Consider the following 22867-nt stretch of genomic DNA (forward strand, 5'->3'; position numbering starts at 1 on the left):
AGAGAGAGAGAGAGAGGAGATGATGATGATGATGATGATGATGATGAGCCGGTGGGATGATGACTGGGGTGAGGAGTGGAAACAGGGAAACAGGCAACAGGGAAAGGAGGGGAGGAGAGAACCACCTGCACTTCGTTCCACAGGATTGTGTGGTTCTAATTTCTATTCCCCACCCCTCTACCTCAGTGTGCTGTACGCAGACATTGTTGGCTTCACTCGACTGGCCAGCGAATGCTCCCCGAAGGAACTGGTGCTTATGCTGAATGAACTCTTTGGCAAGTTCGATCAGATCGCCAAGGTTAGAGCCGACTCCCGCCTTTGAAAAAGACCCCTTAGCCTTCTGAAAGGTTCTCAGCCACTTCCAGGCCCCAAGACGCGCTCACTCCCTCAGAAACTTCCAATTCTGAGAGACTTCCCGATACCTGAGCTCCATAGCACACCCCCCCCCCCCCCCACACACACATTCCGAATCATGCCTACTCTTCAGTCCACTTACCCTAACGATCCTGTCCCTCCGTGCCCTTGTCATATGTCCGTTCTCTCTTCCCCCCTTTCTTGCTTCCCCAGGAACACGAATGCATGCGGATTAAGATTCTGGGAGACTGTTACTATTGCGTTTCTGGTCTGCCACTTTCTCTGCCGGACCACGCACTCAACTGCGTGCGCATGGGGCTGGACATGTGCCGTGCTATCCGGTCAGCGCTTGGGAGACACCGTGGGGTGGACCGAAAAAAAAAAATAAATAAAAGGAAAGAACTGGAAGCCCAGAGATCTGGAGGCCGGGAGATCAATGAGGGAAATTGGGTGGGCGAGCAGCGCTGGGTTTACCGTAAATTGCGGAAGCCCATCTGCCGAAGTAGAGGTCGTGGCTTAGGCAGAATGGGAGGTTATGCTTCAGGGAGAGAATCTGAGTTCAGATCAGCCCTGGGCTGAGCCTGCCCGTTTTCTGCCCTTTCTCAGGAAGCTGCGGGCAGCCACGGGAGTGGACATCAACATGCGTGTGGGCGTGCACTCGGGCAGTGTGCTCTGCGGGGTCATCGGGCTTCAGAAGTGGCAATACGACGTCTGGTCCCATGACGTCACCCTGGCCAACCACATGGAGGCTGGTGGAGTGCCGGGGTGAGTAGTGTAGGTCTGCCCCGTTCTAGGACCCAGACACAAGCTGAGACTCACAGGAGCAACAGGAACAGGGTTGTGCCTCGAACATTTTAAGTTTGGAGCAACTCTCTGCCCTCACCGGGCCAGGACCTCCCCTCACCCCCTGACCAATAACATCGGCTCTAATGGACCTAGCCTGAGGGCAAACCGACTCTCTATGTTTGTATATGCATACCTATGTGTATAGATAGAGTATACCTATATAGCCTATGTACACATGTACATAGTATATGCGAAAATGTGTATAGTATAATTATGTGGATATTTGGATATGTCTAGAGCCCAGAGCTGAGGCAGAGTGATTGGGGAAAGGGGTTTATTACTGGGCAGAAGGGACTAAGGTAGTGGGGTGGTGAGGAGTGGCAGATAGGGTAAATAGAGGCCTGGGCACAGAGTTCCTAATCCAAACACAAATACCTTGAATACAGGACTTGCTCAGTAAATATGTGTGGAATGAATAGTTCGGTGGAAGTTGATCAAGATGATTTGTAAAATGAAGGAGTTGGCCCAGATGGCTTCCAAGGTCCCTTCTAGGGCTAGACTTATGACACTGTGACCTCCTAGGGCTTTTCCAACTCTAAAATTCTGTGACTTTTGCAGTGGATGAATAAGAAGGCTGGGGCTACTGACACTCCATTTTCCCTTCTTCTCCTCACTCCCAAGTCGAGTGCACATCACTGGGGCAACCCTGGCCCTGTTGGGAGGGGCTTATGCTGTGGAGGATGCAGCCCCCGGGCATCGGGACCCGTATCTCCGAGACCTTGGGGAACCCACCTACCTGGTCATTGACCCAAGGGTGAGACCCCACCCCTACCCTCTCTATCAACACAGCTGATAACCTAGACTAACTGAGCCCCTGAAAAGAAGAGTCCTGAATTTGGAATTAAATAACCTAGGAAAAATTCCGGATCTCCTTACTAACACTATGGTTTGGAACAAGTACTTCTTCTATGGTTTTAGCTTTCTCATTGGTAAAATGAAGATCTTGTTCCCTGATGACTTCTAAGTCTTCATGATTTTTCCAAATACCACTGGACCCAATTAGGCCCTTTCTCTTGACTCCATCAGAGGTACATTGCCAGTCTGAAGTAGAATGGAGAAAAGACTTAAGAGAATTAGGCTCCTTCCATTCCCTGAGGAATTTGAGTTGGGGTATGGCAAAATGGTGGAGGGAGTCATGCCATCATCCCACCTTCCTTTGAAATTACCTAGGCAGAGGAGGAAGAAGAAGAGGAAGTAACTGCAGGGGGACCACTGTCCCCTCCTGAGGGACCCAAGATGCGTCCATCACTTCTGATGACCCGATACTTGGAGTCCTGGGGTGCAGCCAAGCCTTTTGCCCACCTCGGCCACCTGGACAGTCCTGTACCCACCTCACCCCCTCTTCTGGTATGTCTACTCCTTTATCTGGGCACTTCAGTCTCTGCCTGGGATAGATGCCTCCATTGTAACCTTTGGAACATACATCCCTTCTCTCAGTACTGTCCATCTATACCCAAATGTCTTCAGGCCCCTATACGTCCCCCACACCTCTCAAGTGGAATTTCTTCCCTATTATAACCCTTGATGTCTTCTAATACTCCCAGATTCCTACTTCTTTCTCCAGCTGGGTTAGACAGAGGATTAACTCAGACTTTGAACTGCTCTTCTAGGAAAAAAGTGAAGTTCACTGTTTTCTACCTATCTGGCTTCTAAGATCGCCTCAGGAAGATTCCCAAGTCCTAAACCTCCTTACCTGGCTGGGCTCCACAGGCATCATCTCAATTCCCTTTCAATTGTTTCTACCCCCCAGTTGGGATATTCCTATCTCCAGACTAGACAGAAATACACAGAGAGAGAGATACCACTGTTTGTCTGGGTCACCAATTCCGGTATTACACACCCCTTCCTATCAGGAAATGTTTCTGTTTAATTCAAATAGAGTCTGTTACAGCTTTAAAACAAAACAAAACAAAACTTATTCAGTCTTTCTTAGAGAAGATTTTCCACAGCAATTCAGGGGAGGAGAGGAGGAATGATGAGGCCACCACAAATCATATTATTTGTACCGTCTTCTCTCAAAAGATGAAATCAAATTTACAAAGATGAAATCAAATTTAAAAGTCACTTTTTTTTTTTTTGCTAGTCAGCTAATAAACATCTATTAATGGACTACTATGTGCCAGGCATTTTGCTAAGCTCTAGGATACAAAAAGAGGCAGAACACAGTCCCTGAACTCAAGGAGTTTACCATCTAATGGGGCAGCTAAGTGGCTCAGTGGATAGAGAGCCAGGCCTGAACACAGGGAGGTCAGCTTTCTCATTTGTAAAATGAAGGTCTTACTCCAGATAACCTTTGAGTTCCCTTCCAACTACAAAAGTATATATGATTTTTCCAGACAGTACCAGACCCAATTAAGCCCTATCTCTTGATGTCCATCAGAAGTACATTGTCAGAGTTTGAAGTAGAATGGAGAAAAGACTTAAGTGAACTAGGCTCCTGGGCTTGACTTCACATACTTCCTAGCTGTATGATCCTGGGCAAGTCATTTAACCCCAATTGCCTACCTCTTCTGCCCTGGAATCCATGCACATTATAGATCCTAAGACAAAAGGTAAGGGTCAGGAAAAAATAAACAAACAATCTAATGTTCAGTCTACTGGTGATGAGCCATTTCATATATATCCAGATTCTTGGAAAACAAAATTATTAACTGTATGTTTTTTCCCTAAACTTATCTTTTCTCTCCCTCTCCTTTCTCCCTTTTCCTCATTAAAAAAACAAACAAATAAATAAATTAGAGGGCATCAAGGTGGCTCAGTGAATTGAGAGCCACGTCCAGAGATGGGAGGTCCTGTGTTCAAATTTGACCTCAGATATTTACTAGCTATGTGGCTTTAGGCAAGTCACTCAGTCTCCATTACCTAGCCCTTACTACTCTTCTACGTTGAAACCAATAAATAGTATTGATCTTAAGACAGAAGGTAAGAGTTTTTAAATTAATTAATATAAAACTATTTTAATAAATATTCATGGCCAAACCAAACAAATTCTTACATTGGCTAGGTCCAAAAAATATGTCTCAGTGTGCATCCTGAGCCTACCCACCCTCTGTCAGGAAGAAGGTAGCAAGTTTCATGGTACATCCTCTGGAATCATGATTAGTCACTGTGTTGATCAGTTTCCCCATCTTTTTTTTTTTTTAATAAAGAACAAGTTTCATGAAATCAATTTCCTCACCCCCCCCTTTTTTTTTAAGTAAAAAATAAGAGTTGTGAGAGTAGTGTGCTTAGCAGCAGCATTCTAGGTTTGATACAATCTACTTCGGTTCTCCTGTTCCTCTTCTCTTGCCGTCACCCAGAGGCCAGTTGAAGATTCTTATCAATTCTTTCTTTTTGTCTTCAATCTGTCTTTGAGATCCATCTTCTTTAGTTAGAATTTATTTTGTTTAGGAGCTATCCCTCCTACAGTCTACCCTCTCTCTTATTCTCCTCTCTTTTCTTTTCGCTCTTGTTTTCCTGTTGAGTGTAATTGTATTTCTACACACAGTCTGTGTGCATATTTTCCCTCATTTGACCAGGTCAGATAAAAGTTGATTAAAATGTCACCTGTTCTTCCTTGTTTTGAACAGTCTTTTACTTGTTCACACAAATTATGAGATAATTTCTCCCACCCTCCAACTTCCTTTCCACCCCCCCTTCTAGTAAATCTTTCCATCCCACCCCACCCTTTCCTTTCTTCTTTTAAGAACATCAAAATATAAATAAAAACCACTCCCATGCTCCTTATCTCAATGGACTCCCTCTATGATCCCTAAAGATGATAGGGTTTGGAGGGAACACATGTATCTCCTTCCCATGTTAGAATGTAAACGGTTCATCCTTGTGTGGTCAGTTAGGATTGGTCACTCCAATTTACCTTTTTACATTTCCCTCAAAAAATGTTTTTCAGAGTTTCTGTGCAGTTCTACTCTCTTCATCAAGAATATCTGGAAGTTCTCTATTTCATTAAAAAATTATTTTTTCCCATGTATAATTATATTCAATTTTACTGGATAAGTTATTCTTGGTTGTCAGTCACTATCTTTTGCCTTTTGGAATACTGTAATCTAAGCTCTCTGCTTCTTTAGGAGCGCTAAATCTCATGTGCTCCTGACTGTGGTTCATCAGTACTTGAATTCTTCCTAGCTCCTTGCAGTATTTTTTATTTGATCTAGAGGGTCTGGATTTTGGTTATAATGTACCTGGGAGTTTTTACTTGGAGGTTGCTTTTTTTTTTTAAACATTTATTAATATTCGTTTTAAACATAGTTACATGATTCATGCTCCTACTTTCCCCTTCACCCCCCCCCCGCTGCCCCCCCCATGGCCGACGCACATTTCCACTGGTTTTATCATGTGTCGTTGATCAAGACCTATTTCCAGATTGTTGTTAGTTGCATTGGTGTGGTGGTTTCAAGTCTACATCCCCAATCATGTCCGCCTCAGCCCATGCATTCAAGCAGTTGTTTTTCTTATATATTTCCTCTCCTGCAGATCTTCCTCTGAATGTGGGTAGCATCTTTACCATAAATCCCTCAGAGCTGTCTTGTGTCATTGCAGTGCTGCTGGTACAGAAGTCCATTACATTCAATTTTACCACAGTGTATCAGTCTCTGTGTACAATGTTCTTCTGGCTCTGCTCCTCTCACTCTGCATCAGTTCCTGGAGGTCTTTCCAGTTCACCTGGAACTCCTTCCAGTTTATTATTCCTTTTAACACAATAGTATTCCATCACCAGCATATACCACAGTTTGTTCAGCCATTCCCCAATTGAAGGACATACCCTCCTTTTCCAGTTCTTTGCCACCACAAAAAGCGCAGCTATAAATATTTTCATACAAGTCTGTTTATCTATGATCTCTTTGGGGTACAAACCCAACAATGGTATGGCTGGATCAAAGGACAGGCATTTTGGAGGTTGCTTTTAAGAGATAACTGACCGATGAATTTTATTTTCACTTTGCCCTCTGTTTCTAAGATATCTAGGTACTTTTCTTTCATTATTTCTTGAAATATATCTAGGTTCTCTTTTTTGGTCATGGCTTTCAGATAGTTCAATGATTCTTAAATTCTCACTCCTTAATCTGTTTTCTGGGTCCATAGTTATTTATGTACAATATTTTATGTTTTCTTCTGGGGGTTTATTCCCCTCCAGTCTTTTAATTTTGTTTCAATATTGTCTTGTGGAGTCTTGTCTCATGGAGTCATTTAGTCTATTCTAAGTGTCAAAGAAGTTATTGTTTGTTTAAAGTTTCATACCTCTTGCCAAAGCTGTTCATTCTCTTTACAATTGTTTCTTCAATAGCTAACATTTCTTTTCCAATTTTTCTTTAGTGCTTTCATTCCTTTTTCAATTGTTTCCTCTAGTACTCTTTTTTATTTAGGAAATAATGTTTAACCCTCAAAAAAACTCTTGCCTTATTTCTTTCAGGAATTCTAATTGAATTCATGTCCAAGTTGTGTTTTTCTTTTGCTTGTAGATATTTTGGCACTATATTCTTCTTCTGGGTTTCTATCTTGAACATTCTTGTTACTGTAACAGCTCTTTTTCATAGTATTATTTTTGTTTGCTTGTGAATTTTTCCAACTTTACTTCCTGACTTTAGACTTTATATTAGGGCTGGGCTCTGCCACCCTTTGGAAGGAATGACTTGCCTGGATTTGGTCCTTTTTTATATTCTTTTGGTAGTCCCAGGTAGTTATCAGAGACCACATGTGGGTTGGGGTGAAAATTTCTGTTTTTTTGCCCTCATTGAGGGAAGGAGAGGATTAGAGATATTATAATAATAATAATGTATTTGGGTATATGTTTTGGGAATTTGGTTTTATACAATTATTCACTTATAAAAATGAACAATATGGAAATATGTTCTGTGTGATAATACACATATAACCCAGAATGAATTGCTTGACAGCTCTGGGAGGGAGGAGGGAAGGAGAGAGAGAGACAATTTGAATCCTATAAGTTCAGAAAACTTATGTGGAAATTTGTTATTACATGTAATTAGTAAGAAAAATAAAATTTCACATTTAGGCAATTAAGTATTCTAAAATGTCTTCATGGTAGTGCCACCACATAATCATCACCATCATATAAAATGAGTAGTGAGGCTCAGAGAGGTTGTGACTTGTCCAAAGTCATACATCTAGTGAGTATCATAGTGAAGATCTGAACTCAAGGCTCTTGTGTTCAGAATTAGAGCTCCTTTTAAAATCCCAGGAATCTGAGCCTTGTTCTTTTTCTTAGTAAAAGCTGATGGAGTCATGTCTTCCTCATCTAGCTGCCTCTTCTAGACTGTAGTCCTAGCTACAAGTAGCTGTAGTGTCAAAATAAAGTGGGTCAGGGTGATTAGCTTAATTTATCATATTCTCGAATATCATCAACCCTTGTATTATCCCCTTCAGATATCTCCTATTCTGGATTCAATCTCCACTGTCCCCTCAAATTTTTTTTTAGTATTTCACACTTTTTAAAAAAATTATTTATAGCATATACATATTAATATATAATAAAAATTTATTATAGCATAAGTGCTTAGAAATGCAATGATTTAAATCCTGTATGCTCAGCACATTTTTTGCAATAAGTGCTCACCAATAGTACTACTATGAATGGCAGTCCTATTCCATTAAAATAGCATATTGAAGGGGGCAGCTAAGTGGTTCAGTTAATAGAGATCCAAGCCTGAAGATTGGGAGGTCCTGGGTTCAAATATGACTTCAGATGCTTCCTAGTTGTGTGACCCTAGGCAAGTCATTTAGCCCCCACTGCCTAGCCCTTATTGCTTCTGCCTTAGAACTAATATAAGGTATTGATTCTAAGACAGAAGGTAAAGAAAGGTTTAAAAAAAAACCTTAATATATTGAAGTAGATAAGAAATACAGACAGAAAGATAGGTGATAGATAGATTTTTTAAAGTAGCAAGATGATGGAGTAATTTTACCATTTCTCTTTCAGTGTTAGTTTAGTGCCTGAGTTTTAATTTAAAACAACACCACTGTACAACAGTGAATTGTATTAAAACAAATGTGGCATATTATAACAAATATTCTTCGGAGTTTTTTCCTTTATTATTCTCTCCCTCCCACTCTCTTCTTAAACAAATGAAAAATAAATATTTAAACCCTCAATACAAAGTTGAAGAATCCAGCAAAACAAATTCCCACATAGGTCACATCTGAAAACACGGGTCTCTTTCTGCTTTTTCAGTTTGGTTACCTCTCTGTCAAGCGGCAAATTGCCTTTTGGTCTCTTGGTTTATCATGGCATTGTTCAAAGTTCTGTCTTTCACATTTTTTTTTCCTTTATAATTTTGTTATCATTGAATAAGTTGTTCTAGTTTTGCTCACTTCAATCTGGATCAGCTTGTATAGGTCTTCCTGGTAGCTAGATAGAGTGCTGGACCTAGAGTCCGGAACACTTGAGTTCCGATTGGTCTCAGACACTTAGTTGTATGACTTTAGGCAAGTCCCTTAACCTCCACTTGCTATAGTTTCCTCCACTATAATAATGAGAGTACCTACCTCACAGAGTTAATGTGAAGACCAAATGAAATAATTTTTGTAAAAGCTGTTAGTACAGTGCCTGAAACATGGAAAGCACTATATAAATGTTTATTCTCTTCCTCCCTCCTTCCTTTTCCAGTTGCCTCTGAAAATGTCCATTTCTTCATTTCTATGACACAATTACATTCCATTGCATTCATATACCACAATTTGCTTAGCCATTTCCCAACAGGAGGTCATCCCCTTAGTTTCCATGTTTAGCTACTCTGAAAAGAACTCCTATATACATATAAGGACTTTTTCTCTTTCTCTGATCTCTTTAGGGTATAAGCCTATTAGTGATATTGTGAGGACAAAAGGCAGTTTAGTGATTTGGGGGGAATAGTTCCCAGTTCCTTTCTAGAATGGCTGAAACGATCCATAGCTACATCAGCAGTACATTAGAGAGACTGTTTTCTTGCAGCCACTCCAATATTTGTCATATTCCTCTTTTGTCATTTTTGCCAGTTTGATGGATATGAGGTTGGAACCTCAAATTTTTTTTAATTTTGCATTTCTTTTACTATTAATGATTTAGACTGGGGTTTTTATATGGTTGCTGAGAGCTTAGATTTTTTTTCTTTGAAAATTGCCTTTCAGATCCTTTGGCCATTTTTTCTGTTCAAGAATGGTTCCTGAGGGGCAGCTGGGTAGCTCAGTGGATTGAGAGTCAGGAGGTCCTAGGTTCAAATCGGGCCTCAGACACTTCCCAGCTGTGTGATCCTGGGCAAGTCACTTGACCCCCATTGCCCACCCTTACCACTCTTCCACCTAGGAGCCAATACACAGAAGTTAAGAGTTTAAAAAAAAAAAAAAAAAGAATGGTTCCTGGTCTTTTCAATTTGAATTAGTTCCACATTTATCTTGGATTTGAGACCTTTATAAGGGATACTTACTATAAAAATTTTTCTAGTTACCCATTTCCCTTCTAATTTTGACCACTTTAGATTTATTCAAAATAAAAATAAAATTTTAAAAGAAAAGTAATAAAGGACATCTCCACTAGAGGCATTAATGATTGTTTTTAAACTTGAAATTCACAGCTTATATTGCTTCAAGACAACTGGGAGATATTTGCTAACAGAATTTCTTCATTTATTCTGTTTTTCTTCAACAGGAAAATGCCTTGGCCTCCCTGGGCCCACAGAGGAGTCTGGACCGGTGAGAAGAAGCCTAATACACTTAACTTGACTGGCCTGGGGAGCTGGGATGAGGGCAGAGGTAGCTGAAAGTACAGGGAGTTGAAACACATTTCCATTATCCTGTCCTTACCATACAATAGCTCCAAGTTAGCCCAGAGACATGAGAGTAACAAGACAGTTTCTCTGGTGATGGGCTGACGTCTCCTCCCAACAGGACTCGAACCCCTCGGGGACTTGAGGATGAACTGGACACTGGGGATGAAAAGTTCTTTCAAGTCATCGAACAGCTCAATTCCCAGAAGTAAGTGGGAATTAGAACCTAGATCTCAGGAATCCCAATATTGAGGAACCAGGGAATAAGGGACTGGGAGAGAATGGGAGTTGGTAGGTGGTGCCCTTCTATATGGCTTTCATGATTATGAGAAAGTAGGGCATCCCTGACTCTAGTTTAGAGAAAAAATGGAATTTCTATAACCAGCTCACATTTTTATGAACCTCACCTCTACCCACTTCTTCAGGCAATGGAAACGATCTAAGGACTTCAGCCCACTGACCTTATACTTCAGAGAGAAAGAGATGGAGAAGGAGGTATGGGCAGATTGACTCTAAGGGAGAGGTGAAGGGGGATGCCAAAGGGCCCCTAAAGAACTTCCAGGCCAGTTGACCCAAAGTCCTTGCCATGCCCAACCATGGACCAGTTAATCAACTGATATTGATTAAGCACTTTCTATAGGCTGACTACAGAAGACAGTTCTGGAGTTGGGTTGGGAATATTTTCTCAGGTATGTTTAGTACTTCATGCCTTGATACCACTTAACTATAACCTGATTTGGAATTGTACACATGGGCACATGGGCACACATACACACACACACAATCCCTTGCCTGTTCCGAAGAAGCCTTCTTTTTCTTCCCACCAATTTGTGTACCCATTGAGTCATACATATTTCTTCTTGGCCTATGTTTCCCCTACAATAGAGGGGATATTCTGAAGATTGAATTGAAGATATGGTTGAAGTAGGAAGATATACACTGTGAATGGTGGTGTAAGGGAACCCAAATTCTAAGCCTAGATTGACTCCAAGGTGATGGACAGGATTGATCCATTTGTCTCAGCCTTTACATCCAACCCCTTCTCTCTTAGTATCGGCTCTCCGCTCTTCCTGCCTTCAAGTATTATGCAGCCTGTACCTTTCTGGTTTTCCTTTCCAACTTCACCATTCAGATGCTTGTGGCCAACAGGTGAGCTCCTCCTACCTTTGCCCCAGCCTCCCTGGAGGAACCTGGGCATGAAAGGGAAATGTTTTTCTCCCACACTGAGGAATTGTAGGGAAAAGACTATTGAATCTAGATTCAGAAGAATTGTACCACTAAATATATGACCCTGGGGAAGTCACTTAAACTCTCTAAGCCTTAGTTTCCTTCTTCATCAAATGAGGTTGTCCTGAAAGTGTTTTGTAATGGAAGTTATTACTATTGTTGATTCCCCTTACCATCTCTTCCCTCCTTCCATATTTTCACCCCATCTTTTTCCTTCATTTTTTTTCATTCTCCAGGGAGATGGGAAAGGATGGCTGAGGTGGGAGTACAGAGGTAGCCTTAGGAACTCATCATGATCATCATTCCTCACATTTCACACTTTCAAGAGCCTGTAAACATATTTTAATAAGACTTCATCAGACTAGATCACAATCTCTCAAACATTTTACTATGTCCTCTTGAGTTGCTTTGGCCTGATAATGTCCCTACCTGGTGGCTAGCTCTCTGATGATGAGTTTCTTTTAGTGTAGTTAGCCTGGCCCTTAAGTACCAGGATCATACTTGAAGCCTTTAAAACTTGATGAGATCTAGGGACAGCTAGGTGGCTCAATGGATAGAGAGACAGGCCTAGAAATGGGAGGTCCTGCGTTCAGATTTGGCTCAGACACTTCCCAGCCTAACCCCAAATGCCTAGCCCTTACCTCCCTTCTGCCTTGGGATGAATATTAAGTTGTGGTTCTAAGACAGAAAGCAAAGGTTTATTTTTTTAAACTCTTACCTTCCATCTTGGAATCAATACTGTGTATTGGCTCCAAGGCAGAAGAGTGGTAAAGGGTAGGCAATGAGGGTTAAGTGGCTTGCCCAGGGTCACACAGCTGGGAAGGGTCTGAGACTATATTTGAACCTAGGACCTCCTGTCTCTAGGCCTGGCTTTCAATCCACTAAACTACCCAGCTGCCCCCCAAAAAGCAAAGGTTTAAAAAAACAAATTTGATGAGATCTGCTAGAGATCCCTATCTTCAAGAACCCAGTGTGCCTCCAACCACAATAATGATTTAATAATTGTGCCATCTGTATAGCGCTGAGGTTTGCAACATGTTTTACAATTATTATCTCATTTGATCCTCACAACAACTTTGGGTGGTAGGTGATATTATTATCCTCTTTTTACAAGTAAGAAAATTGAAACAAAGGTTAACCAACTTGACCAGGACCACAAAGCTAGTAAGTGTCTAAGGCTAGATCTGAACTCAGGTCATCCTGACTCCAAATTAAAGTTCTCTACATTCTAATATGTAGAATAAAAAGAATAACTTCCATTTCTATAGTGCTTTATGAAAACAAAGTGCTTCTTATATTGTCTCATTTGATCCTCACAAGACTTCCATCCAAAAAGTATTATACTCATTTGACAGATGAAGAGACTGAGGCTTAGAGAATTAAATTACCTAATATGTAGGACCCTCGTTTCCTGACTTTGTCCATTGGTGAGATGAGATGTCAAGATTGGGCTCAATTTTTTAGTCTAAATGGGCTCATTTATTAGTCTAAATGCCCATAAAGTTATTTTGATAAAGGTGCTTCCCCATTACTTCTAATTTTTAGCTCTAGGCTGGCCCTAATTCATTTTGTATTCCAAGCCTTGGTTCCACAACTATTCCACTTGGTCCTCATAGACTCATAATTTAGCAACACAAGATTAAGTTGTCCAGAACCCTCTTCCCAGGCAGAAAGCTCCACGTGGATAGCCCATAAAGATGATTGCCCAGAAGAATTATATGAGTGATTTATTCCTGTCTCTGTTAGACCCCCAGCTCTGGCTGTCACTTATGGCATCATCTTCATCCTCTTCTGCCTCCTCCTCTTCATCTGCTTCTCAGAGCACATGACGGTAAGAGACAACTAGGGAACCCCAGGGCAGATTATTATTATTATTTAGATTGTTCCAGTAACCTGGGTCAGCTGGTATCTTTGTTCCAAATTTACCTGGGGTTTGGGGCTTTGCTTTGTTTTGGACACATCCAGTTTTCTTGGTTCATGGACTGGGAAAGGGCAGGAGAGGAGAATAATAAGAGAAGAAGAGTGGAGAGAAGAAGAGGTTGGTTGAAAAGAAAAATGACTATAAAAACTGTTGGACTTGGGGGTCATTTTTATTTTCCTTTTCTTAAAAAAATAACTTAGACAAGGTGATGGAGCTCTGAATCTAGCTAAGGGAATCCTGTTTTGGTCCTATCAGACTAAGCATCTTAGAGATATTCCAGAAACAAGCTCAAATCCTACCATTCTGGAAACAGGGTTGGGGCATAGATTATCTCAATGGAGTAGGACCAAGACTTCCTGTTTCTGTCCTAAAACATTTAAAAGAGTCAATTGAAGTGAGGATTGGGGGGGGGAGGGGACTCAGAGAACCTACTGGGGCAATTCTAGTCAGAAACTTGCCTAAATACAGAGCCCTAGCCTCATATCCAACTCAATTTTCCTCTATTCCTTCCCTCCCCAGAAGTGTGTCCTGAAGGGTCCCAAGTTCCTGCACTGGCTGCCAGCCCTTTCAGGAACTATAGCCACAAGGCCTGGTCTTCGAGTTGCTCTGGGCACCACCACCATCCTTATTGTCCTCGCCATGGCCATTGTCAACCTGGTAAGCAGACCTGGGCTTCTGGGTGAGGACAACTGACCCTAGAATTGGAGTTCAAAGAAAAAGAGAAAGCTGATTCACTAAGGGTAGAAATGTAGTGAAAAATACCTAAATTCCAAGGAAGAGCAAAAGTAGCCAGTTGGGGTCTAAGAACAAGTTAATTGGTATCTGGGAATTTGCTAGTACTTCTATCAGATCCTTAATTCTGCTACTCTTTCTCTCCTACTAAACCAACCCTAACCCCACAGGAAACTGTTAGACTAGGACCTGGCCTATTATAGGAAACACAAGCTCATTACTCCAGGACAATAAAGGGCCAACCCCAGCCCACTTTTGTGCTCAGGAAATTTTCTTGATCATCTCTCAACCCCTTCTCCTCTAACAGTTCTTTCAGCCAATGTCAGACTGCTCCTTCCCAGCCTCCAATTCCTCTACTGATGTTCTCAACAACTCCTGGAATACCTCTGGTTCCTTTCCTCTAATCAGTGTCCCGGTGAGTCTTTTGTCTGGCTCTACCCAGCAACCACTGTCCCAGGCCCAGCTTTCAGACCTTCTGCCCTTGGGAAAAATATTTCTCCTTCCATAATCAAGACTGAAGAAAAGAGGATCTGGCCACAAAGCTTCATCCAGGTTGGGAGGGGAGCTAGAGAAACCCTGACCTTTCTCAGTTCTCTGTTCACCCACAGAAATAGGAACTAGGAAAGGGAAGGAGAAGGGAGTGGGGAGAATGGTGACCCCCAAAGACCAGCAAGGAATAGAACTAGAAAGGCATACCACAGTGAGGGGTGCCTCACTCACTTTGGCATGAGGGTCTGAAGAAGGGGCCTTGGAGGTCATCTGGTGCCATGCCTCATTAGAGATCAGATGATCTCTCGATTTGGAGTGTGGCTCTGACCTCTTCCCCGTCTCCCCCTACCTCTGTCTCCAGTACTCCATGCACTGTTGCGTGCTGGGCTTCCTCTCCTGTTCCCTCTTTCTGCATATGAACTTCGAATTGAAGCTGCTGTTGCTACTGCTCTGGTTGTTGGCCTCCTGCAGCCTGTTCTTGCATTCCCATGCCTGGCTCTCTGACTGCCTGGTTGCCCATCTCTACCCGAGCCCCAGTGCTCAAAGGTACCACTACTGAGGAGTGAGCCCAGGAGGTGGCCACACCATTCTGGAGGGTGGGGGGAAAGAGCATACCTGGGCTGGATGGATCTGTCCCTGGTGCTGATTCTGACAACTGGGAAAGAAGGGAAGAGGGTGGAGAGGAATTTGGAAAATGAGGAAGACTCAGGCAAGGGGCATAGTGAGAAGTTCTAACCTGTACCCTCCCCAGGCCTGGGGTACTAAAGGAGCCCAAAGTGATGGGTGCCATCTCCTTCTTCGTCTTCTTCTTTACTCTTCTGGCGCTGGCTCGGCAGGTCAGTCTCCTAGCTCCTGGTCTCTGCATTCCCCAAATCCATGTCGGGGAGGAGGGGGACCTCAAACAGTTGTCTGAGGGAATCCCAGAATGGATGAAGTTGGGTCTCCATACCTATAACTGGTATCCACCTTGTCCCTGGCTACACCCCTCATGTTTTCTCACTAATGTCCCCGTCCAATCTTCCGTGTCCATATTCCTTCCCTAGGGTTGGTCCCAGGGCAAAATTTCAAAGAAGATAAGAATTTGTCTTCTGGGTGACTTCAATTCACCCTTCTGCACCCTTTCCTTACTGTTGATTTCCTCTCTTCTCACCATCTTCAGGAGTCCAGTGTCCTTAAGCTCTTTCCTCTCTTTCCCAGACCAAAAAGGGAAAGATGTCATATCTATCACAACTCAATGTAAATTTAAGTCCTTTTGTTACCTTTTCTGGGAGATGTTCAAGCTCTAAGCTTTCCCTTTAATTGTGAAATGAAATTTTAAGCAACTTGGAGAAAGGATAAATATATTTTAGCGTTTGTGTGAGGGGGGAGCTCTTCCCAATGCCTCTGATCACAGATAAGACCACTTCCACTGTTTACCTTTGGTGGAAGGTATACACCACCCTGGCCCCTGGATTCCATGCAATGATGCCTCCCTTTCCCCCACTCCCTATGGTGGTGAACTCCCAGAATGAGTATTATTGCCGATTGGATTTCCTGTGGAAAAAGAAGCTTCGGCAAGAGCGGGAGGAGACAGAGACCATGGAGAACCTGACTCGGCTACTGCTGGAAAATGTACTACCTGCACACGTTGCCCCCCAGTTCATTGGTCAGAACCGGCGAAATGAGGTGACCTTGACCTTGACCATAGAGCAACTCTTTTCCTGCTATGAGTTGTCCTTGCCCTTGCTCTTGAACTTTAACCCATAATCACAATGAAGTGTACCCCAATCTTTAGCTTCCCCAAACTACTTCACCAGGTTGACCTGTCTCCCTCCTCCAATCTATGCAAAAAGTTAATGGGCTGGGAGGATCCCTTGGAGTATGTAAACAGGGGGAAGAAGCCATATCATATAGACAAAGAACTTGAGGTAAGCCTGTGCCTCACCTTTCTGATTCTTCTCCCCACCCAGGACCTCTACCACCAATCCTATGAGTGTGTCTGTGTCCTCTTTGCTTCTGTCCCTGATTTCAAGGAGTTTTATTCTGAGTCCAACATCAACCGTGAGGGACTAGAGTGTCTTCGGCTGCTCAATGAGATCATTGCTGACTTTGATGAGGTGAATAAACTGCCCACCTTTGTGCTTCAAGTCCCATTCCCCAACATTTCCCATCAGCCCTTCTGAATCTTCCTGACCTTTATATACTGTATCCTTCCACTAGCCAGGAGTAGCCCCTCCAGGGCTAACTATTTGGGACATCTTTCTTCTCCCACAAGCACCCTGTTTATCCAGTACTCATCAATAACCCAAGCTCTCACTTCCTTCCCATTGAACATCTGCTCTATCCCAGTCTCCCCTCCCAAAAGCTGGGACTTCAACTATAGGGGTGGGATAAGGAGAGAAAAAGAGAAAGAGAGAGAGAGAGAGAGAGAGAGAGAGAGAGAGAGAGAGAGAGAGAGAGAGATTGATCTAGCTCTTAGGCAATACTGCTACCTCCCCCCACAGCTACTCTCTAAACCCAAGTTCAGTGGTGTGGAAAAGATCAAAACCATTGGCAGCACATACATGGCAGCTACAGGGTTAAATGCCACCTCTGGACAGGACACCCAGCAGGTATTTTATCCTTCCCCCCCCCCCATCTCCAGCAGTTTCTCCCACCTCTGGGAGGTCTCCTGGGTTCAACCCCTTTTAGTCATACCCCAAAATTAAAATCTATTTCTGTTCCCCTAGTGTCACGTCCATGGGAAGTGACCCTCCCACTTCCCTCATTAATATGTTTTATGTCTTTTTCCCCTCATTGGTGCATCCTAGGGAAAATTACTTTACCCCCTCCCTCACTAGTGTATCATATGGGTACAAGCTGTTTCTGTTTCTTTGCTGCTTCATTCTGGTGGATGGGACTTGTTGCCAGGACTCTGAACGAAGTTGCAGCCACCTGGGCACAATGGTGGAGTTTGCAGTGGCCCTGGGAGCCAAACTGGACATCATCAACAAGCACTCATTCAACAACTTCCGCCTGCGTGTGGGTGAGGGTGCCATACTCCTTCCCCAAGCCCAAATAGAGGGTCCCTTTCACCATACACTCCCTCCCATCTCTCTCAGATCTCCTTAGGGCTTCCCTAAGACATTCTTTCCTTATAAGCAGCACCCTACATGGGTTGTACTGGATGTACTAGACCAAGATGTCTAAAGGCCATTCCTCACCCTTCTCTCAAAGTCAGAGTCATAACTATGACCCTGGGATGATGACATCCCATCATGACAGGAAGGGAAAAAGTATATTTCCCCTACACAGTCCTGAGAAGTTTATATGTTGTCCTGTCAGCAACTATGATCCCTTTCGCAATGTTTGATTGGGTAATTAAATAGTATGTTGCTTTGGTTCATCTCTTAGTGACATTTTCTGCTGGAGAGTGAGCCTGACTAGTGTTTGGTTTGTAAATCAAACTCTTTCTCCACATCCGCTACCCAGCATTCAACTGCATTTCCCCTGGGGGCAAGAATTCCTCCCTACTGTTTCAGGGTTGAATCATGGACCAGTCGTGGCTGGGGTAATTGGAGCACAGAAACCACAGTATGACATTTGGGGCAACACTGTGAATGTGGCAAGCAGAATGGAAAGCACAGGCGTTTTGGGCAAGATTCAGGTGAGGGAGGCAGGAGAAATGTGATGAGTAGACAACATGCAAGGGTCAGGGCAGAGACAACAGGAACATGGCCCCAACCCACCCACTATCTCTCTCATCTTTTCCAGGTAACTGAGGAAACAGCCCGGGTTCTACAGTCTTTGGGCTACACCTGCTATAGCAGAGGAGTAATCAAAGTAAAGGGCAAAGGACAGCTCCGTACCTACTTCCTATCCACAGAATTGGCACGGACTGGGCCCCCTGGGACCACACTTAGCTGAAATATGCCCTCTTCCCTTCAATTCTTTCACTTCAAAAATGCTCAATAAAGCAACACCGTTTACTACTTGGTGATGATTGCTGCTTTCTGACATCATCATATTCTGCCTCTGGTTGGTTCCTCCCCAAAGACAGATGATGGAGTTGGGAGTGGCTGGGTTCTCAGTTCCTGGGAAAGAGATAACCAAAGTATCCTTCCCTCATCCATTCCAACTTGCTTCATTCACCTTCTCAGGAAGGAGAAAGCTTCTATCCTGAGACATATACTTTACTTTTCTTGGTTCAGGGTAACTGAGAAGATCCTTTGTAGATCTTCCATCCCTAGTAACTCCAGACATTAAGCCCCCGTGGCAGATTTTTCCCTTCAACTCTCCTATGAATGAATGCCAAAGAAAAGTTTTGCTCTCAGAACCACTAGTCTCCCAGATGAAAAATTTAAGAAAGGCTTACCATCAGACCTTCCCTTCTGGATCTTCAGGCAGAGGGTTTGATTGAAGGGCCTCTGAGATCACTGTTTGCTCTTAGGGAACAGAGTGATTCAAGAACAGAAATTGCCTCAAAGTAGATATGAAGGGGAATTCTAAAAGCTTGATGTCTTATCATGCTGCTTACCTCCTGTGTGGGACTAAAGTGTTTATCAGCAGGAAATCTGACAAACACCGATAGTCACTACGGGCACCCCTCCAGATGGAAGTCATGAAAATGCCCTCTTTGTTGGAGCTGTGCAGGGCTTCTAGAGAAGACTGAGGGACACACGGAGTATACAGTAGTGATGGTCTACAGTGATATGGACATCTTTCTTGATTTTCTTATGAGCGATTTGGAATTTGCAGGCTCCTCAGGGGCACATGTATAATATGTATTTATGTAAGCATGTCTATATGTGCCTATGAACTTCTCTGTATGTCGTTGGCCTTAAACAGGATGCCTCATTTCCCACATTCTGTTGCCAGAAAAGAGCCATCCTCAAACCCAGACGTGTGGTCATCAGATGCCTCCTTTACAGCCCCAGAGTTGTCCCCGATTCTCACCTCTCTGCCCCTGGCCCTAGCATTTCACTGGGGAAAGTTTGCTGGGGAAAAGGCTGGGTTGTCCCCTGTCAGCTCTCTAGGGAGTATCCCTCATGAATAGACAAGTTTTCAGACTTTGGTTTTTAATTTGTAAAACTGCTATGAGGAGACAGATTGGAATGTGATCTCTTCTACCCTTATCTTTTTCCAACTCTTCTCCTACTGTCCCAGCCCCTGTGTCAATTCAGCTCCTATATAAACAGACCATCAGTCCACACGGAGAGCTTCTCTGACTCCACGTCCCTGGGGAAAGGGATTCAGCTGGAGAGACCACGTCCTGCTTCCGTCAGCCCTGGGAAAAGGGGTGCTGATCCCAGCAAGGGCTCACTGCCAAGCCCCCAGGCTCTACTCGGGCATTCAGTCAATGGGGTTGGTGGAGAGAGTGAGCCCCTCTGCTGGGTCGGGTTCCTGAGGACTGTTGGGGTTACCACGGGGCGATAGAACCTGGGTGCCCCCTTTCCGGGTACTGGAAATCTCTGAGCCAGTGCCCTCAAGCAGCTTGGCAACAAAGCCGACACCGGCTGAGCGGAGCAGACCGCCACCGGCACAGGCATACAGCAAAGGGTTCAGGCTGCTACTGAGGAAGGCTAGGGCAATAAGAACATAGCGAGCTACCTGCAGTCTCTGCCCCGCTGGCCCCTCTCCTATCCCGTACCCCCCCAGGGCTCTAGCAGCCTCTCCCAGGTTCACGGCGTGGTAGGGCAGCCAGAAGGTGGCAAAGGTCAAAATGATCAGCACTACCAGGCGCCCAGTGCGGCGGCTCCGGCGGAATCGAGTGGCCTGCAGCCTCCGACCGATGTCCGAGTAACTGCCCACGATCGCCAGGAAGGGCAGCACAAAGCCCGTGATGGACTCAAACAGCAAATGGAAAGCTATATGGCCCAGGGAGGAGTAGTTCGCTGCGCATTTCTCTTTGTCTTTTGCCACAGGAATCACTTGCCGGTACACAATGACAGGCACTGCCAAAATGGCGGAAGCCACCCAGATGCCCACCAAGACCCGCCAGGCAGCCGTCTTGGTTCGAAATTTCTGGGAGAGGAAAGGGCGAGCCACGGCCAGGGATCGATCGAGACTCATGATTGTGATGAAGAGGATGCTGGCATACATGCTGACTCCGCAGATGTAGTGGCAGAGGCGGCATCCAGTCAGACCAAAGGACCAGAAGCCACGGGCCAGAAAGTGGAGGAAAAAAGGCGCCGTGAGCAGCACCGCCAGATCAGCCAGTGCCAGGTTCAGGACCAAAAGGGCAGTGACAGAGCGACGTCGCATTTGGGTCAAGATGCTCCATACCACAAAGCTGTTTCCAGGAAGTCCCAAGACCAGGGCCAGCGAGAGCAGTACGATGGACAGGGATCGGATGAGCATAAAGTTGGGCATGTAGGGTGAAGTAGTGGTGATGTTGGTAGCCATTGGGAAGCCCTGGAGGGTGACGGCAAGAAAGATAGGGAGGACTAAGCACAGGACAAAGAGAGAACTTCCTGCCAGCCGTTCACCTTGGTCTGGGGTGTACCTACTCAGTAAAGACTATGAGCCAAGTGTTCAGTACCCAACAGGGTTCCCTTACACTTTGGAAAGTCTTCTAGACTATGAGGCAGCATCTCTGAAAATTCCATCATGTGTTAGTATCAGGATTTTCCAAGCCTGCTTTACAGGGGTGGTCCTGCCTTGCTCCACCCATCCCCACCCCACCTTTTAGCTACCTCAGGAGAGAGATGGACCAATTTCCTAACTGGGCCAAGTGGCTTCCTGCCCACAGAGCCAAATTGCTAAATTTGCACTGACTACATTTCCACACCTCTATAATTCTTCTCCCCTTCAGAAAGGGACTGAAAGTGGGGCAGCTAGGTGGCACAGTAGTTAGAGCTCCAGACCTGGAGGTGGGAGATCTGGTTTCAAAGATGGCCTCAGATACTTCTTAGATGTGTGACCTGGGCTTTGTCCAGTCTTTGCCCTTCTGTCTTAAGAGTTGATAGAATGTAAGGGTTAAAAAAAAAAAAAAAAAAAGACTGCCAGAATAAAATGGAGTTTCCTCTTTCTCTACCCTGTTCTGTACCCAGTTCCCTGATTCTTCTGTCTCCTCTTACATCTCTCTCCTGCATGGTTGACTTGCTATACCTTTGGAACTGACCATCCAACTCTGACAGTTCTACCCTCTGGGGCCCCATCACCCCCAGCTCTCCTACAATCTCCTTCCATTTCCCCCTTTTCTCCTACATCCCCCTCCCCTGGTTCTTCTCTTGGATACTTGAGATGCTACCAGGTTGAGAAGGCTGGAGCACTGAGTAAAACCAGATATTTCCAATTTTAAGTATTCTTCCTCCCATAGGACTAGATTTTTTTCTCATCTCCACCTACCATCTTAGACACTTACCTTCTTTGCCTGTGGTAGGAGGCCTGGCTGGCCCAGGTTTAGGGTGGTACTGACTTGTCAGTTGGTGGGGAAGGAAGTGTTGGGGCAGCAGGGGTGGAGAAGGGGGAGGGGGAACAGAAGGAAGATGAGAGAAGCATCTTTCTGAGGGGTGGTGCTTAATGCTATTTCCCACCTCCAGGCAAGAAATCAACCCTTGTGCCCCAAAGAGGAGGGGAGGGGAGGGAGGTTAGGAAGGGTGGGGCCAGATGTGAAGGAAAAAGAGAAATAAAGAAATGGGATAAAGAAAAGGGTTAGCCCTAAGAAGAATGTCTGAACACTCTAGGATTGGAGCCTGAGAAGTAGTAAGGGGAACAGGGTTTCCTTACAATAGTGTTAGGTTTTGATTTTGTTAATTAAATGTGAGTAACCTGGAGGACCAAATTTCATTGTCCTTTCCCTTCCCCACTTTAAGTGTTTTCCATCTTTCCTTGCCTGTCTCCATCTTGACTCATTCCCATAGCATCACAGCAGCATAAAATTCAAGGTAGAAGGGGCATTAGAGATGATCAATCCACTCATTTTAAATTTCTAAAAGAAGGCCAGCCAAGGACAGGGATGGAAAAACCCAGAATCTTTCCCTTCTTCACCCCATTAGGTTGAGGTCCAAGAGATTCCTTGATTTAGAGCAATTGGGAATTTGAATCCATTCCTTTTTATGATTTAGGTCAGTGATTCCCAAAGTGGGTGCCATTGTCCCCTGGTGGGTGCTGCAGCTATCCAGGGAGGCAGTGATGGCCACAGGTGCATTTATCTTTCCTATTAATTGCTATTAAAATTTTAAAAAATTAATTTCCAGGGGCGCTAAGTAATATTTTTTTCTGGAAAGGGGGCAGTAGGCCAAAAAAGTTTGGGAACCACTGATTTAGGTGGGAAAAGGCTCCTAAACCAAAACAAATCCAGTCTCATCTTTAAGCCAATCCAAATTCCACTGGTGGAGACTAGCCCCAATCTCCTTTTCTGGGTTTGGACCAGAATGCCCATCTGTCCTCTAGCCTGCCATCATTTCCCTTGATGCTGATGGATATGTTCTTGTAAATTCTTAGTCAAATTTTTAGATCTAGACATCTGGGGGCTTAGCTGGAGAGAGGGAGAGAGAAAGGGGGAGAGAGAGAGAGAGAGAGAGAGAGAGAGAGAGAGAGAGAGAGAGAGAGAGAGAGAGAGAGAGAGAGAGCGCCA

The 22867-nt window shown here is 44.2% G+C and overlaps 2 protein-coding genes across 2 annotated transcripts in view; one reads left to right on the top strand and one right to left on the bottom strand.

Moving 5' to 3' along the window:
* Positions 1–18308, top strand: part of ADCY4 (adenylate cyclase 4) — a 21814-nt gene extending 3506 nt beyond the window's left edge. Inside the window, exons 6-25 of the mRNA XM_044665196.1 lie at positions 187–298; positions 568–695; positions 961–1119; positions 1822–1954; positions 2371–2547; positions 9842–9885; positions 10081–10167; positions 10385–10454; positions 11011–11108; positions 12933–13017; positions 13627–13764; positions 14147–14254; positions 14690–14874; positions 15080–15164; positions 15835–15993; positions 16278–16424; positions 16812–16919; positions 17218–17332; positions 17829–17953; positions 18061–18308. Coding sequence (XP_044521131.1) covers positions 187–298; positions 568–695; positions 961–1119; positions 1822–1954; positions 2371–2547; positions 9842–9885; positions 10081–10167; positions 10385–10454; positions 11011–11108; positions 12933–13017; positions 13627–13764; positions 14147–14254; positions 14690–14874; positions 15080–15164; positions 15835–15993; positions 16278–16424; positions 16812–16919; positions 17218–17332; positions 17829–17953; positions 18061–18213 — 2416 coding nt within the window. The 3' untranslated portion in view covers positions 18214–18308. The remainder of the gene's footprint in view (positions 1–186; positions 299–567; positions 696–960; positions 1120–1821; positions 1955–2370; positions 2548–9841; positions 9886–10080; positions 10168–10384; positions 10455–11010; positions 11109–12932; positions 13018–13626; positions 13765–14146; positions 14255–14689; positions 14875–15079; positions 15165–15834; positions 15994–16277; positions 16425–16811; positions 16920–17217; positions 17333–17828; positions 17954–18060) is intronic.
* Positions 18309–19552: 1244 nt separating this feature from the next.
* LTB4R (leukotriene B4 receptor) lies at positions 19553–20691 on the bottom strand. The gene has a single exon (XM_044662253.1). It carries the CDS (start codon positions 20689–20691, stop codon positions 19639–19641), a length of 1053 nt encoding a protein of 350 aa, XP_044518188.1. The 3' UTR covers positions 19553–19638.
* Between the last annotated feature and the right edge of the window lie 2176 nt (positions 20692–22867).

This window comes from Gracilinanus agilis, chromosome 2 (genome assembly GCF_016433145.1).
Source record: "Gracilinanus agilis isolate LMUSP501 chromosome 2, AgileGrace, whole genome shotgun sequence".
In the NCBI taxonomy this organism is placed as follows: Eukaryota; Metazoa; Chordata; class Mammalia; order Didelphimorphia; family Didelphidae; genus Gracilinanus; species Gracilinanus agilis.

Coding starts and splice junctions, on each gene's coding strand:
- LTB4R (XM_044662253.1), bottom strand. CDS start 20,691: ATGGCTACCAACATCACCACTACTTCACCCTACATGCCCAACTTTATG.